This window comes from Rhinolophus ferrumequinum, chromosome 27 (genome assembly GCF_004115265.2).
Source record: "Rhinolophus ferrumequinum isolate MPI-CBG mRhiFer1 chromosome 27, mRhiFer1_v1.p, whole genome shotgun sequence".
Lineage (NCBI taxonomy): Eukaryota > Metazoa > Chordata > Mammalia > Chiroptera > Rhinolophidae > Rhinolophus > Rhinolophus ferrumequinum.
The window spans coordinates 3616191-3632097 of NC_046310.1; the positions used below are offsets into that span (position 1 = coordinate 3616191).

At 35.0% G+C, this 15907-nt stretch overlaps 1 protein-coding gene across 7 annotated transcripts in view; it reads left to right on the plus strand.

Annotated features, from left to right (window-relative positions):
- The window catches only part of KCNT2 (potassium sodium-activated channel subfamily T member 2), a 224785-nt gene that overhangs the window by 190094 nt on the left and 18784 nt on the right, over positions 1 to 15907 (plus strand). For 4 of the 7 annotated variants that reach the window (XM_033099848.1, XM_033099854.1, XM_033099850.1 and 1 more), the window contains 4 exons: positions 361 to 462; positions 3788 to 3871; positions 4967 to 5095; positions 9938 to 9958. In XM_033099848.1, coding sequence (XP_032955739.1) covers positions 361 to 462; positions 3788 to 3871; positions 4967 to 5095; positions 9938 to 9958 — 336 coding nt within the window. The remainder of the gene's footprint in view (positions 1 to 360; positions 463 to 3787; positions 3872 to 4966; positions 5096 to 9937; positions 9959 to 15907) is intronic. The other 3 variants (XM_033099849.1, XM_033099852.1, XM_033099851.1) reach the window with 2 other exon arrangements.

A 15907-nucleotide genomic window follows, 5' to 3' on the forward strand; every position in this document is an offset into this window, starting at 1 on the left:
CACAAGTCATGTGGCTTTCGGGTCCTTTAAAAGTTCGATTAAATGATTTTATTGTGTTTGTGCCTTTTCTTATATCACCTGAAATCCTTTTCAGAAACAGGTATGAAAACTAAATAAACGTTGAATGTCTAAAGGATTAACCTTTCTTAGCTATTGGATATTTTAATTAAGACACCTTGGCGATGAAAATTAAAGGGACATATTAAAAATACAACTTTAAATGAAATAATGACACATTCAAAGCTAAGAACTGTATAATAAGAATATCTTCTTCAACAGACATCAGGAAAATTTAACTGAGTACAAAAGCATAAAATATAGAATGCTCACACATTTTTTCGATTTCCAATCTTTGAACAGAAAGAACGAGAGAGAGGTTCTAACTTGGCCTTCATGTTCCGACTGCCTTTTGCTGCTGGGAGGGTGTTTAGCATCAGTATGTTGGATACTCTTCTTTACCAGGTATGCGGCATTCCTTTTTCCTCTCTAAAAATGCCTATTTTATATTTCACTTACATTTCATTAAATAAATACTTAGTGTTTCCCATGGAGACATTAACTCAAAATTGGCTCTGGAAGTAACTCAGTATTTTCATTTCACGTATTTAATGATATAAATATGCCTATGAGATGCTTAGTAAGAAAACATTAGTTTTCAGAATAATCTATGAAATAATTTTTAGGCATTCTTGAGCACCAGTGTCCTACAATGTTTATTGTGATATTTTAATGCACGTCGCATATTACTATATTACTAGACTAAATTACGAAACTGTATTACTAAATTACTGGACTATATTACTAGAAAAAAATGCTAAGAAAAAACTACTAAATAAAAAAAAATCAGACTTTCCCATAATATGCATTTTTTTGAAATAAGATGTAAAATTGATGCCAATAAACTTATAAACCGAGGACATTTTAAATATCTGCTAATTACTGCCTATTTTAGAAAAATATATAAATGATATTACGATGACTAAGAACCAGTTAGTTTGTTTTGGAATGGCAAAGTTAACATTGTCGTTTTTATCATAGCTGAGATTCATGGAGATGTTGTTTTACACAAATATATTTTAATATTTTTTAATTCTACCATAAACTGAATAGCAGTAATATTTCATATTCTCTGATTCAAGTCGTCAGACAATGTCTAAATATTTCCATGAAGAGAAAAGTTATTCACAGGGCTGTAAATTATTTGATAACTTTCATCTCAAATGAAGCATTCGCACATTTTGTTGTGCTTATTCACTTTTGGATAACATATTTTAAGTATCTCTTCTGTGATGCTTGACTGAATAAACTAATCCAAAGATAGTGAAAGTTTTTCTACTGGTCTTTGGACTAATGTGCCTCTAGAAATGGCACAGGTCACAAACCATCTGTTTTTGCCAGATGAGTGCGAGAACGAACCCAGCACAGGAGAACAAACACTTCTGTTCACCCCAGAGTTTTCGGACACATTATATGGGCCCTGCAGGAGGCCCGGCTTCCACCCCAAACACCATTACCCGGCACACAATTTTGATTGGTAAAGTCGGGATTGGGGGAGCGGAAAAGCAATGATTTCTTTCTCTTCATTTTTATCTCCCATTTGTTATCAATAGGATACAAGAAGTTCTGTGTTGTCTAACGCTATTGCAGAAACAGTGAACTTGAAAAATAATTTTCAAAGTCTTAACTGCCTATTTACCTTCCCTTGACATCAAATGAGATACATTGCTGTCCATTTTTCAGATGGGTAAAGAGTTAAAGGACGGGTTAAAACATATATTAGAAATTATATATGTGTGTGTGTGTGTGTGTGTGTGTGTGTGTGTGTGTGTGTATATATTTCCTAAAATTACATAGTAAGCATTCTTGTATTTTTAAAATAAACTAACGTGCCACCTAATCATTTTGGTTAATGAGCATTTAAGCCCATCTTCTTAGGGAATAAATGTTTTCATTATGTGTTCAAGAACGATTATGAATGACTACATTGTGTAGTGATTTATTATTAACATAATTCTATCCTACACATCAGTGGGTTTGCTTCCCCGAGGCAAACTCTGATGTAGGCAGTATTATCACTCTCCATGTGTAGAAGAGACACACTCAGAGACAGAAACTACCCGGTGGTCAGTGGGAATTCTCCTCTTCAGGCCACGGACACCTGATGAGATTACTCCTGATCATGACCTGTCATACATGACCCCATCCTGCGTAATGTCTGAGTTTCTTATGATTCTTCTCCTCCTTCTCTTTCTCCTCTTTCTCCTCCTTCTCCTCCTTCTTTTTTTCTTTTTTTTTTAACTTATTGGATGATTGTTTTTCTTTGTTACATCTTCTCGATAGTCTCTTTTCTCCTTCCCACTTGAAACACAGGTCACTTTTATATTTTTAACAATTTCTGATTAACATTTTTGGAAAGCCGGAAAACCAGTTCATAAAAAATAAGTATTATCTAAACTAAAATTAAACAGATCCTAAGCGAAACTGAAAAGATTCTTCTATGACTGAATTCCGCAAGATTTAATGCACACGAGGCTGGGTGTATGGTATTGGCTCTCTCCTACCTTTTGTCTACGCCATGATGAAGCTACAGAACAAACGACCTCTGGACAAGGAATGTGTTGGTGACAGTACAGTACACAAATCAGCTATATTACCACATCTGACTCTAAAATAATTTATAATAGTCATTTGCCAAATCTTCAGTTTACTTTCTTTTTCAGGAGTACTTGCCATTTTTCATTTGGGAAAATAATAGTCTTCAGTGCCTGAGGATTTGTTTAAAAATCTCTCTTCCATAGCATACCCTGAGTTACAAATGAAGTTAAACACTATTCTCTAAAGGTGCATGTCACAGCTTTTCTTGGTGGCCCCCTATATGTTCATGTCCAAACTACGAGGAGACTAATACACTTTGAAAACCAACATGCCATTACTTTGGTCTGAATAAAGGGAAGGGTTGTGTTTTTTTATGTTCTCCTCTAGATGCAAAGGTTTAGTTTTCTGACACTAGCTGTTGGTAAAATAAACTAGTAATTAAGGAAGTAGTCTAGTAGATTTATTTAAAAAGCATTATAACCTTTTAAAAGTCTTTGCTATGCAAAATAACTAGATTGCCATTTACATTTTTCATTTTTTAACACTTTAAGATCAAGCCGTAGGCAGTCATTTCATACAATTTATTAACTGACTGTTACATGCTGTGGTAAAATGTGCTTGTATCTCTTGAAAGCTTTTCTTTTCACTCCGAGCTAAGACTAAATTGAAGAAATTGGAAGTGTCATTAATACTCTAACGAGTAGTGTTTTAGCAACATATCAAAATATATCTCACATGTTAACACATAAAATAGTCTAATAATGATATTGAATACTAAACTAATTAATATTTAGATTTCCTTAACTATTAGAAATTTATTCTACTAGCATAGAGCTTAAGCCTAAAAAACATGTTGAAATATTTCACTGCAAATTTTAGTTCTTTCAAGTTTTTATGATCTTCTCTATTTTATACCAACCTTATTTTTGTTATTAAAATCTAAAAATGTTTTTCTCATGTCTAGGAGCATGCATAAAATGTATGCAGATGGGGTTATTCTAGAGAATAATTACTTCCCCTATCTCCTGTACGTGTGCATTTAGGACACTGACAAGACAGATTTTTATTTCCTTTTTTACGGAGGCTTAATGATGTGTCATGAGACAGAACCTTTTAGAAGTGACACGGTATACACCCCATAGCTGTTCTACACATTTCAGATGCGTAAGCAGATGTTTTGTTTATATTGCAGTCATTTGTGAAGGATTATATGATTTCTATCACCAGACTTCTGCTGGGACTGGATACTACCCCAGGATCGGGGTTCCTCTGTTCTGTAAGTGAATAGCTCCTGGAATAGACGCTTGTTCTGATAGCCTGAAATCCATCTATAATGTACTTTGGCTAACTTTTCTATGTCATTTCCCCCCAATACATGCTTAAAGACTAGCATTATAGTTTTTTAATTCTTACAAAATGTTCAAGGAAAAACGTTATTTTAAATGAACAATCATGATAAGTAGCCATTCTGTACAAACTTCAGAATGGGTGTTTTTCCTTTGTAGCTGGCAATTGAAGCTGACGGTTTCTGACACAGGGGGCCATGTTGTCGAGGAAAGCAGTGATCATGCAGCTCAACCTTGTTTTATAAATGAGTTTGCTGTGAGTAAGTGTATTTAAGGAAGTGATCTGCCAACAATTCAAACTTCGGACTAGAGAAGAGGGACTAGTATTACACTTACGTCTCTGGCCCGCAAGCCTTTGCTCATGCTGCTAACAGCTTGCTCACTATGGGAGTTAGTAGACCTCTAGGTGGACAATTCTTTTTTGTGCTGGAGTGGCCTTCGCATTTTAAGATTTTTAGCAGCAGCAGATCCTGTCCACTAAACACCAGTAACAGCTTCTAGGAATTAAAACATTCAAAACAGCACCGCCCAGGTAATTACTGGTGACTATTGTCTCCTGACATTGAACTAAACCAATGTCATGCTGCCACAAATGTAGTTGGTTTCTTCAGTTTAGGTGAACCCCAGGGGTAAGGCTGGGATGGGGTGCACTAAATAAGTTTAATACATGGATAAGCACTTAGGACAGGGCACACACTTGGAGATTTCAAATTATCAATAAAAACTCATAGACACAGACAATAGTTTAGTGTTACCAGAGTGTACGAGGGGAAGGGATGGTAAAGTAGGGAAAAGGGGATCAAATATATGGTGATGGAAGGAGAACTGACTCTGGGTGGTGAGCGCACGATGTGCTCTATAGACGATGTATTACAGAATCATACACCTGAAATCTATGTAACTTTACTAAACACTGTCACCCCAATAAATTAAAATATCAATAAATTCTACCTTTAAATAAAAAAGTAACCACTGGGCTTTTATTTCCTAAAAAGTTAATATGTAATCATTCATATGGATTCTAGATGAAAATCACGGAGGATGACTTATGGATCAGAACATACGCCCGACTTTATCAGAAGTTGTGTTCTACCACCGGAGATGTTCCCATTGGGATCTACAGGACAGAATCCCAGAAACTTACTACATCTGAGGTTTGGAACTATCAAAATTTTCATTTTAATATTTCATCTGATTGAATGCAGCCATTCCCATTCTTGGAAACAGATGTCTGAAAAATGTCATAGAAAAATAAGAAAGCTGTCTGAGCACATAGTGGCAGTTTTTAGGGAAAAGAAAAACACACAACACAACAACTTACCAACTATGTGTGTAGTAAACTATGTCAGAATTTCTCAAAATATTGTTGGCTAAGGGTTTGTGGATTTGGGGCTCTCTGTCGTCTGTAGATCTAGGATTTTTCATTTTTTGAAGACTGTCAGGAAGCAAATGAATTCTAAGTAACCTTTTGATGCATAGGGAATGTTCTCGGGGCAAGCAACCTAGCTTTCCAATATACTCAACTCCCTGTGACTAGCATGGGAAGCAATGAAAACAGGTAAGTTAGTAAGTACTGAAACTCCCACTCTCCGAACTCTAGATTACAGACTAAACCTCAAGTGGCAGTGCCATACCTTTCCAGAGGAAAGCTCAGTAATTTTCAACGCAAACTGGAGTCTATTAATACGGGGCACAATTTCTGATGGCCGCGTGCAGCTGCAGACATGTCCACAGTTCGATTTGGCCATGTTACACGGTTCTAAGTAGTTTATATATGCTTAGTAAACCACGGCATTTTAAATTCGACTCTTTCATGAAACAACAAATGTGGTTAAATGCACCATCCTATCTATATTTATAAAATTATGTAATATAAATGATGGTTTATATTCTTGAAATATGTTTCTTCTTCAGATACCTTGAAATTATTTGAAATTTTGGTCAACCTTTTCTTTTTGTGGTTGTATACAAAGTGAGCTCAACAATGAGGCTCAGATCAGCCATATGCATTTTAGTAGTCCATGTCATCATTAAACCAATTTGTGATAAAAATCAATGAATCCTAGTATAGATAGAAAAGAAGAACTTTCTAGGAAGCATAAGAGTAATGGAGTAGCTTTTTGTGGGGATTTTTTTTTCTTTTTGTTAAAATTTATAGTTTGATATTTAAATAAGTGATTTTGCGGTCAGCAGGAAATAGCTGAGTTTTTCTGAGGTGCTTTTTGGTGGTTTTCTAGTAGCTGCAGGAGTGCTAGAAGAAGTGTAATTTACTGCCATCCCTGTTGCTGACAAGCTCAGAGCTTGTCACTGGCTGTGGTCTCTGTGATACATACCACAAAAAGCAAGACTAAATCACAGAAAATCAGGAACGACTGACAGGAGAAAATACCAGACAGTTAAATATGTAAGACCGATTGGTCAGATATGTCTAAAATTTTAAGAATACTGGATCTGAAAAATCTATTATCTGATTAGAGGTTAAGAAAAGACAAGCTCTTTTACACCTAAGCAATGAACGATTTCATATTTGAACTTGGTTAAGTACATCGATTTCCATCCAGCAGAGTATTATCACGGTCTCCTCTTACTATATTTATAGTTTTCATGAATTTGAATGCCGTGAATGCTGCCCTGGTCAGGTCTACATCCATGTCAGTCATTTGGGATTTTTTTAGCTGCGATTTTCATTATGTTGTTCTTGTTATTATTTATTAGACAGCAAAAATCCCAAATACTGAATGGGAAAGTCTAGAACTTGGCTATTTCTGATTTGGCTGATTTGGGAATTAAACATTTCTTTTAAGGGAGAGAGTCCGTGAGATCTGCTCTTATTTCTTAAGGTAGAAGAGAATCCTATACCAGTATATGGTTTTATTACGGACTTTGTTGTATGCTTTTCACAGTGTAGGCAGGAGGTGGATAATTGAGCAGCTATATTGCCATCAAGGAGCATTTCATGTTACATTTTGGTCAATTCTTCCCATCACAACTAAAGAAAACCTCAGGAAAATGTTTATAAATCCCCATACCTCTAGCTGATATGAAAAACACACATCTTTGGGACGATAAAAGCAAACTGGGTTAAGTGCGCATGACACCTTCTGTCTTCCTGTATTGAACTCAATTCATCTTTTGGCACATATATTTTTATTGAAAATTTACATTCTGCCTATCATAAAAATACTTAAAGATAAAAATAGGACCATCGAGCATTTTTGTAACACAGAGTTCAGGGTGAGTTATTAATATGTAAATGTCTAATTTATGTAAATTAATAAAATATGTAAATTAATAAAGTAAGACAGTTAGGACTCTAGGAATATGGTACTACCATCACCACCACCAAAAAATTTGTGCAGAAATGAATAGTAATCACATTTCTCATCTGCTTATCTATAAATTGTACGTAGTCATAATATGCCCTGAATTTTGATCTAACCAAAATCACACTTGAAGAATTCTGAAATGGTGGGAGATGGCAAAGGTAGTTGAATAAGGAAAAGGCATATACTCCAGAGTCAGGAGTTATTAAAGAAAAGTAGGAACTGAAAAAAATAACTATCAAGCATGTTATATCGAATCAGAGAGAGCTAAACACCAACACATCCATCTGAAAGAGCTGAATGTAGATGCATGCTATGAGAGGGAAAGAAAAGAGACTATGGTGGGTATTGTGCCAAAAAAGCATTTTATGACTATTTAAACTATGTATTTCTAATGGATAAAAACAACAACTAATAGATTTATACCCTAAATTGTCATATTAGGCAGATTTATTGATCAGTTCTGCAGTTTAAACTTCCAAGTGTCAAGTTGCATCCTATGCTATGTAGAATTCTCTATTCATGTTAACATTTCACATAAGAATGTAGTAGGAATAGATGAATATATCCTCTCGGCCTTCCTTCCCTGTGACCTCACAAAGTTGAAAAACTACATCTTAAAGGCACACACAGGTTTTTATGCCGTATCATTTTTAGTCTGTCTTCACTGTTTCCACATATTCTATGTGGAGGAAAAGATAATTACTGTAGTTATGTCACTGTTTTGGCTGGGGGAGTAGGAAAAACACTGTCTACCTTCACCAACATCTTTGAGGAGACACATGACGACAAAGAATATTCATAATTATAATTATAAGATATATGCGAGATCTGGAATGCAACCTCGGGTTTTTCTGCTGGGCTGTATATTGGTGGGAGGAGGAGGATTTATATAAACACAGATAGAGAGTACAGTGGGGGTATAGCCAGCATCTGGAAAACCAGCCCGTGGAACGTAGGGTACAGCTGGGTTTGGCCCTTTTCACCTGACAGAAGAGCTTCTACCACCAACAGTATGAGTCTATTGAAGGGAATTTTTATAAACATCAGAATTTCATGGTTCACAAAAACAAAAACTGTATGCATGAGGACTGATACTACTCTTGGTGACAAAAAAGAACGATATTTCTGTCCACATCCTTTAACTACAGTTCTGCCATTGAAAAGCTCACGAAACTCATTTGCTGGCAAAACCTCACTTGAATGGATCATTTATGTTCACTATTCCAATTAAAGTAAATACTCATACTTTTCGTTGAATAAATATTAAACTTTATTATAAAATGTATCCAAGGCCCACTAGGGGTGTAACCTACTATAAAGTATATGATATAGTATTATCTTTCCAAAATCTGAAAAATTATGAATTAGTAAATGTATTTGTCTCGATGTTGTTTTTTGTTTGTTTGTTTTTTGGTAAAGACTGAACTGTATTTACCTCGTTTTCCAGTGTACTAAAAATTATATTTGCTTGAAGTATACGTCTTCTATAGCCAGTAAAAATTTTACTAGAAATTAGAAAGGGATCATTTTCAGGCATATTAATGTACCAACATCTTTACAATGTACACAATAAATTTGTGGAATGTGTTAGTCTGATGGATGGTCACTTTCATAGTCAATAAATCCTGTAACTTTTAAAAATGTGTCTAATGGAATAATCATTGGCTGCCCCATCTATCAATCATTAAGTCTTTACTATTAAACGGGGGATTAATATGTTAAATGTGTTATTAATATAAAAATTTACCTTTTAGAAAATCACATTAAATTTTTTTTAAATAAGGATTAAGCTAGAACACTTTTGAAACTCTAGCTGTCCATTCTCTGCTGTTCCTCACTCAAACGTTTATTCCATTGGGTGGTATGCTAAGAATCCTGAGATAACAGTTTTACTTAAGCAGCCTATAATCAGATGTTTATTATGCATTTTTTTATATTTGTAACAACAGTTAGAATGCTAGATTAGTTAGACTTGAGTTACCCCAAAGAATAGAACTGAACATTTCACTCTACCTGTTGAAAAATGAATAGAGTATTATTCTTCAAAATGTAGAATACAATAGCATGATTTTTACAGCTAGATTTTTAGAGTCTACAGACAATCTACAGACAATGTGAAAGCTCTGTATTTCTGTGAACTTAATTAAATTTATACATAGGGAAAAAGCAATCTCATTATAAGATCTAAATTAAAATTTTTTTAATTTTAAAATGTAATCTTATTATAAGATCTAAATTTTAAAGTAGTACAGATATAATACCAGTAATGATTATTGAATATCAATAATTATGTCAAATATTCTCTCATTAATATAGTAGTTTCATAAACTCCAATCACTTGTTTTATTTTCCTCTAAAGCACTTTTTCTTTCTACCAAAGCTGAGAAAGTTAATTTTTAACAACCCCCCAAAAAACAAAAAAAACACACGAAAACAAACAAAAAAATAATCTAACAAGAACACATTTTTGATTAATTTTTAAAAACAATAGCTTATTTTTCACCTCAATGTATTCAAAAGCCCCATGATAAATAATCAAATGATCAGATTATACATGTTATGTGGGTATTTGTCACATTTCGTCCTTGTTGCTGATTGTTTCCTGTATGTGTCATTGAGTCACTGTTTAAACTGCATTTTGTGTGTTTTTTTTCCCTCCCTTTGTGTCAGTCTCGAGAAATAACATCACAAGTAAGTATTTTGCCTCCTTTTCCTCAAATGATTTAATATGTGAATCCAGAGCTGTTACAGGAAAATAATATTAAAGGTTGAATTCAATATGTCAAGATTATAAAACCAATTAATTAAACTGAAATGTTATAAGTGTTCTAGGTTCAAGTGAGTGTATTTATATTTCCCTAATAGGATGGCAAATTAATTTCACCAGTTGGTCTTCGAGTTACGTTTATGTTCTGATCCAATCACATATTTTACTGGATGGTGTCACACACAGCGAAATACACCAGCCGGGCACTCAATGGCTATGCATCGTCTCTCCTGGAGTGAAGTCCCCTCCCTCAATGCATCCAGATGGCTGACATGAAATTTCATGCCTTTTCTTGGATTGAATCACCTCTTGGTTAATTTGATGTTTGAAAATGCTCTTCCCTTCAGTATCTTGCATAGTACAGACAGATGAATAATCTCTTTTTTACTTTACTCACATGATGAAAAATCTATAATGGATATTTGATGCCTACTATAGCAAGTCAAATTTCCCTTGGCTGGATTTTAAGGTACAGTGGAACCCCCTTATCCGTGGCTTTGCAATGAACAGGTTCTGTTACCTGCGGTCGGTCATAACCCGTAACTAGTAAGTGAAAAATTCCAGAAATAGACAATTCACAAGTTTTAAGTTGCATGCCATTCTGAGTGATGCTCAAATATGTCATTGTCCCATTCCCTCCCACGTGGGACATGAATCACCCTTCTCCAATATATGGATTCACGCAGTATACACAGTATAGTACGCTATTTTGAGAGAAAGCGACCACATCCACATAACTTTTTGTTACAGTAATTGTGACAATTGTTCTATTTTATTATCGTTGTTAATTTGTTATTGTGCCTAATTTATAAATTAAACTTTGTCATAGGTATGGCTGTATAAGTAAAAACAATATACTGACGGTGCCAAAAAATGTATACACATTTTAAGGGATGTTATGTATGTGTTACTTTTCGAAGTTGAATTGAATCACGTAGCAATGTGTAGTATGATGTTTGCTCGAAAGATGGCATCTGTCAAAGGAATGCTAGCGTCATTGATTGCATTACAATTTTAATACAACTTTTTTCCTTTCTTGGCACCCTCTGTATATAGGGCTTGGGACTGTCCATGTTTTCAGGCACCCACTGGGATTTTGGGATGTATGCCCCGTGGATAAGAAGGGCTATATTCTAGCCATTCTTTATTGATACTCCTTCTATCCCTGTTCCTAGTACATCATTTATTCAATTATTTTGCCTGACCAAATGAGGCCCGGACTTGGAACAAGATGATCTGAGTTTGGCTTCTCCTTTTACTAGCTAAGTGTGAACTTGGGCTATTCTCAACACACAGCAGAGTGAAGATTAAGTAGGGAACATATTATTATCACTTCGCAAGTTAAAAAAAGGAAGAAATGTGTTAAGTGAATTTTCAGAGTATGTGGCAAATAATTATGTGCAAAGTACACAGAGTAATATAGATCTTACTTCATTGTTTTTCACTGGTGCGTCATCATCTCTTAGTGCATGACACTGAATTAGAAAATATTTATGCCCATAAACTCAAATTTATAAATAAAATGTAGTAAGTATTCCCGTGATTTGGATAAATACCTTACTGTCTTCGTCAAACACAGATATATTCACTAACCTCACATTCATTGAAATTCAATCTCGCCCTCTCTCCCTTCCTTCCTCTCTCTCTCTCTCTCCCTCTCTTTCCCTCTCTCTCTCTCCTGGAGACTGAGCTCACCTGTAATTTTCTTTCACAGTCTCTCATAAAAAATTTTACCTTTGCATCTATTCTTTTTTCCGTTTTACAATTCCAATCTATAATATTTCCTAGCTCTATTGATTCTTGTTCATTTCCAACCCCAGGAAAGCATTTCTTACTTGCATTATTTACTTTAACTTAATAAGAGTCTCCCTGGCACACTTATTAGCAAGAAGCTACTTAAATGAATCCAATCTATTTGACTTAATTTAACTACACAGTCATGGCTTTCAGTCCACTTAACATCTTAAAGTGCTTGGGATCATTCTTCCCTTCCCACTGCCACGGGAAGTAAATTAAGCCTTTAGTCACAGCTCCTTGTTGAATGGGCGTGAGAGTCAAGCTAATCGAAAGTGGATAGAAAATTACAAGGTTAATGTAAGTCACCTAGGGCTTCCTAAGGGAGTGGTGAAATTTAAGCAACAGTATACTTGGGTCAATAGTACAGTTGTATGTGTATTCTTTACATTAGACTATGAATATTCATATCTACCAAGTCTTACGTCATTGTATCTGTCCTTTAATTCCTCACGTATATCACAGACATTTTCTTTCCACTGGTTCACCTACCCATACTGACATATGCTTTAGGGTATTGGTTCTCAAATGCTAGAAAGAGAAGGGCATCATGTGCGTGTGCGTGTGTGTGCGTGTGCGTGTGTGTGTGTGTTTGTGTAAAATGTTTTGGGCACAATGGAATTGATACTGTACTCATATTGGAATGACCATAATAGTTTTTCCTAACTTTATATGTTTAGGTCCTTTCTTCTGGACTGTAATATGCTGGAGGTGCTACAATGATAGCTCTCCTGACCTACCCTGCAGTGTGTAGGGTCTACACACACACACACACACACACACACACACACACACACAGGTTGAAACCACTGCTTTAGGCGATAATTCCAGTAATTCTGAAAAATGATAAATGCAAATTATGCTGTGAAGGGGACAGAGCTAGCAACGAAAGTAGGATTCTAATAATGTAAACTATTTGAATACCTTTATGCATATATTAATCCTGTTATTCAACATTATTCTATTTGTTGATTTTTTTGTTTTTTGTAAGTCAGTTTTGGAGTTTAAAGCTATTCAGCTGTACAAGAATATTCTCTATGCACATCTATAATTATGTATAATACATAAAAACCTAAACATATATACCCAAAATGACATTTTATGTAGAAAGACAATTTTCTTTTGTATTTAGTTATTTCTAGACATAAAACAGACCATTTAGTTAAGAAAAACACACTTTTTAGTTTCTTTACAAACCAAAAGTTAATGATTTGGGCCAGAATTGGATTCTGACCTATGAGATACACAACCATATGTTTTTCTCAGCAACAACTCGGAATGTCTTCAATCCTAAATCAGATATACAGTTTAAGTCTATTATAAAGGCTATAAAACTATTCTTAAGGGAGTTATGAATCCAGATTACAAACACTCACTTTCAAGCAACTGAGTGAATTGATTTATTTTAAAATACCACTTTGTTCCACACATTGCTCAATAACCTATGACATGAATAACTGTTCAATAAAAAAACTGAGAGAGAGTTGAATTGAGTCACTTCAGGGTATGTGTAGAGTGTGGAAAAGACTCTTTGATATATTTTATGAACCTGACACTTTCTACCTTTCTGAAAACAATGAAAGTAAATTAAGCCATTTTAGGCATAAGAAATATTTTCTCATTTATAAAGTTTTCAGTTCTTACTGTTATGAAGAAATAGTTTTAGCCTTTTCTCAACTATGGTAAGTTTGATAAATATTTGGAAAAGAATGTAACATTTAAAAAATGACCACATTTTAAATTTATATGAAAATTGTTGGAGCGGCCCTATGAATTTTTCATTTCCTTATTGAACTATATCAATATGTTCCCAGAAGCCTTTCATATAAAATATGTGTGTTAGTCCATTCACGCAGCTGTAACAAGATATCACAGGCTGGGTGGCTTACAGAGATTTATTCTTACAGCTCTGGAGGCTGGAAGTCTGAGATCAGGGTGGCAGCATGGTAGGTGGGGGCCCTCTTTAGGTCACAGCGTCCTTGCTGTGTCCTCACCTGGAGGAAGGGGGTAGGGAGTTCTGTGTGGTCTCTCTGCTCAGGGCACCAACCCCATTTATGAGGCTCCATCCTCATGACCTAATCACTTTCTGAAGACCCACCTACTAACACCACCACTTTGCGGGTTAGGATTGCCGCATATGAATTTTGAGCAGATCACAACATATTTAGATCAGGTCATACTACGCAAATGCCTTTTTCCACTCACACACATTAGTACGAAGTCTTGATTTTTCTGAAGGTTAGCAATAACATTAGCTTTCTGACAATTACATTAGGCTCAGAAAAGTCAAAGAAGAGTCCCTCCATTATTCATGGAGATAGCGAGGGATAACTGATACACGTATTACAGAACAGTGAGTCTCCACTTTCACAAGTCCTGGCTCTTTTCTTCGTAGTCACAAAACTTTAACCAAGGAATCTTTACCCTCAAGTATTTGTTTATAGCATCTTGACTTTTTGTGAAATATAGTCACTGTTAGAGGAAAAGACTACACCCAAAATACGAGCCATTCCCTGACTTTTTCATACCCATTTTTCACTTTTATGGAATCCCTCATCTTTACTTCTTTTTCTTTTCTCCCTTTTACTGCTTTTTTCCTACAGGATCATGACCATAATATTAACTGGTATTTACTGAGTATATGCTGAGACAGGCAATATAGTCTACACTTTCCATGTGTTATCGCTGAGATCTCTGACACGTACTGTGGGCACAGTACAATGATAATTATTTCTAAGACAGGGAAGTGGCGATAATCTTTGAGTTCAAATGGCGTAACTAGGAAGACAGAGCTGGTAGGTGTAGAACCTGTCGTTAAACCCAGGTCTGCAGGGAGCCACAACACTTGCTTTTAACCACTATCACTGACTCAGGGCAGAAAAAGTTCCTACGGTTCAGGCATGTTTGTGTGTCACCACACCCTTTCCACTAGGTCGTGATGTCATGTGCAAAACACAAGAGAGTTACAACCAGGTGACAAAATGGCAGCAGCAAAGTGTATTTACAAAGGGACCTCCTTTTAAACCACACAGGCACACACATACACACATATCCAGTACCCAGGAATAGAATAACTGTTATAACCAGGGTAATTGATACTGTGGATAATCATTCTTTCTAAGATATACTAACATTATTACTCTATGTGGATGTTGACAGTCGGCAAATGTTTTCTTTATACATTAATGTGTTGCATGAATTTACACAACATTTCTATGAGGCTGAAGATGGGTACAGTTTTTCTTGTTTTACACAGAGGTTAAGCATTTTTGTACGAGGGACAGAGCTAGGAAATATACAGAATACCACGCAAATTTGTGTATCTTAATACATAAAAATCCTGTGTACTTTTCATTACATCAAATTGGAAGGATGGGAGAAAGACATGCGAATTTCAAACATGTAATGAAAAATGTGTGTTGTCAGTTTAGATTTATTAAAATTAAACCCCAAATCTTCCTAATTCCTTTTTTCTATAAAGTGAAATATACAATGAGATGTCACTTATTTTATTGAATTATTAACAAAAAGGCCTTGTGATTCCTATGGGTTTTTTGAATAAATCATGATATTCACTTCCTTGGGGAATTCAAAACAAGGATGAATGGGGTGTTGAGCCTTGTTTTGGTAATATACACACAGGCTTCACGTCATGTTTTAGATATATGCTTGACATAATTCTCGGAACACAAAACTAAGAAAAAGTCCTCACAAATAGTAGTTCATCCCCTACTTGGAAAAGAAGGAAATCTTAACTTCTTCCCTAAAATATTTTATGGTTTCATAACTTGAACTATAAGTGACATTACATGAACATAATATTTTGAGTATTAGGTCTAGCAAGATTATTTCCACATATTTGTAGGAAATCAAACTATTACTCACAGAGACTTATGACTAGAAAGATCATGTAAAATAAATTTAAGATTAAAATTAACATGACTCTGCAAGCCATACTAAATATGAATGAACTAACCTGTTTTCATTTTTTCTGCAAAGTACACATAAACTGAAACTTCTGAACAAAGACTGATATTCTTTACTGATGGTAGATATCACTTAAGACATATAAAAGTATC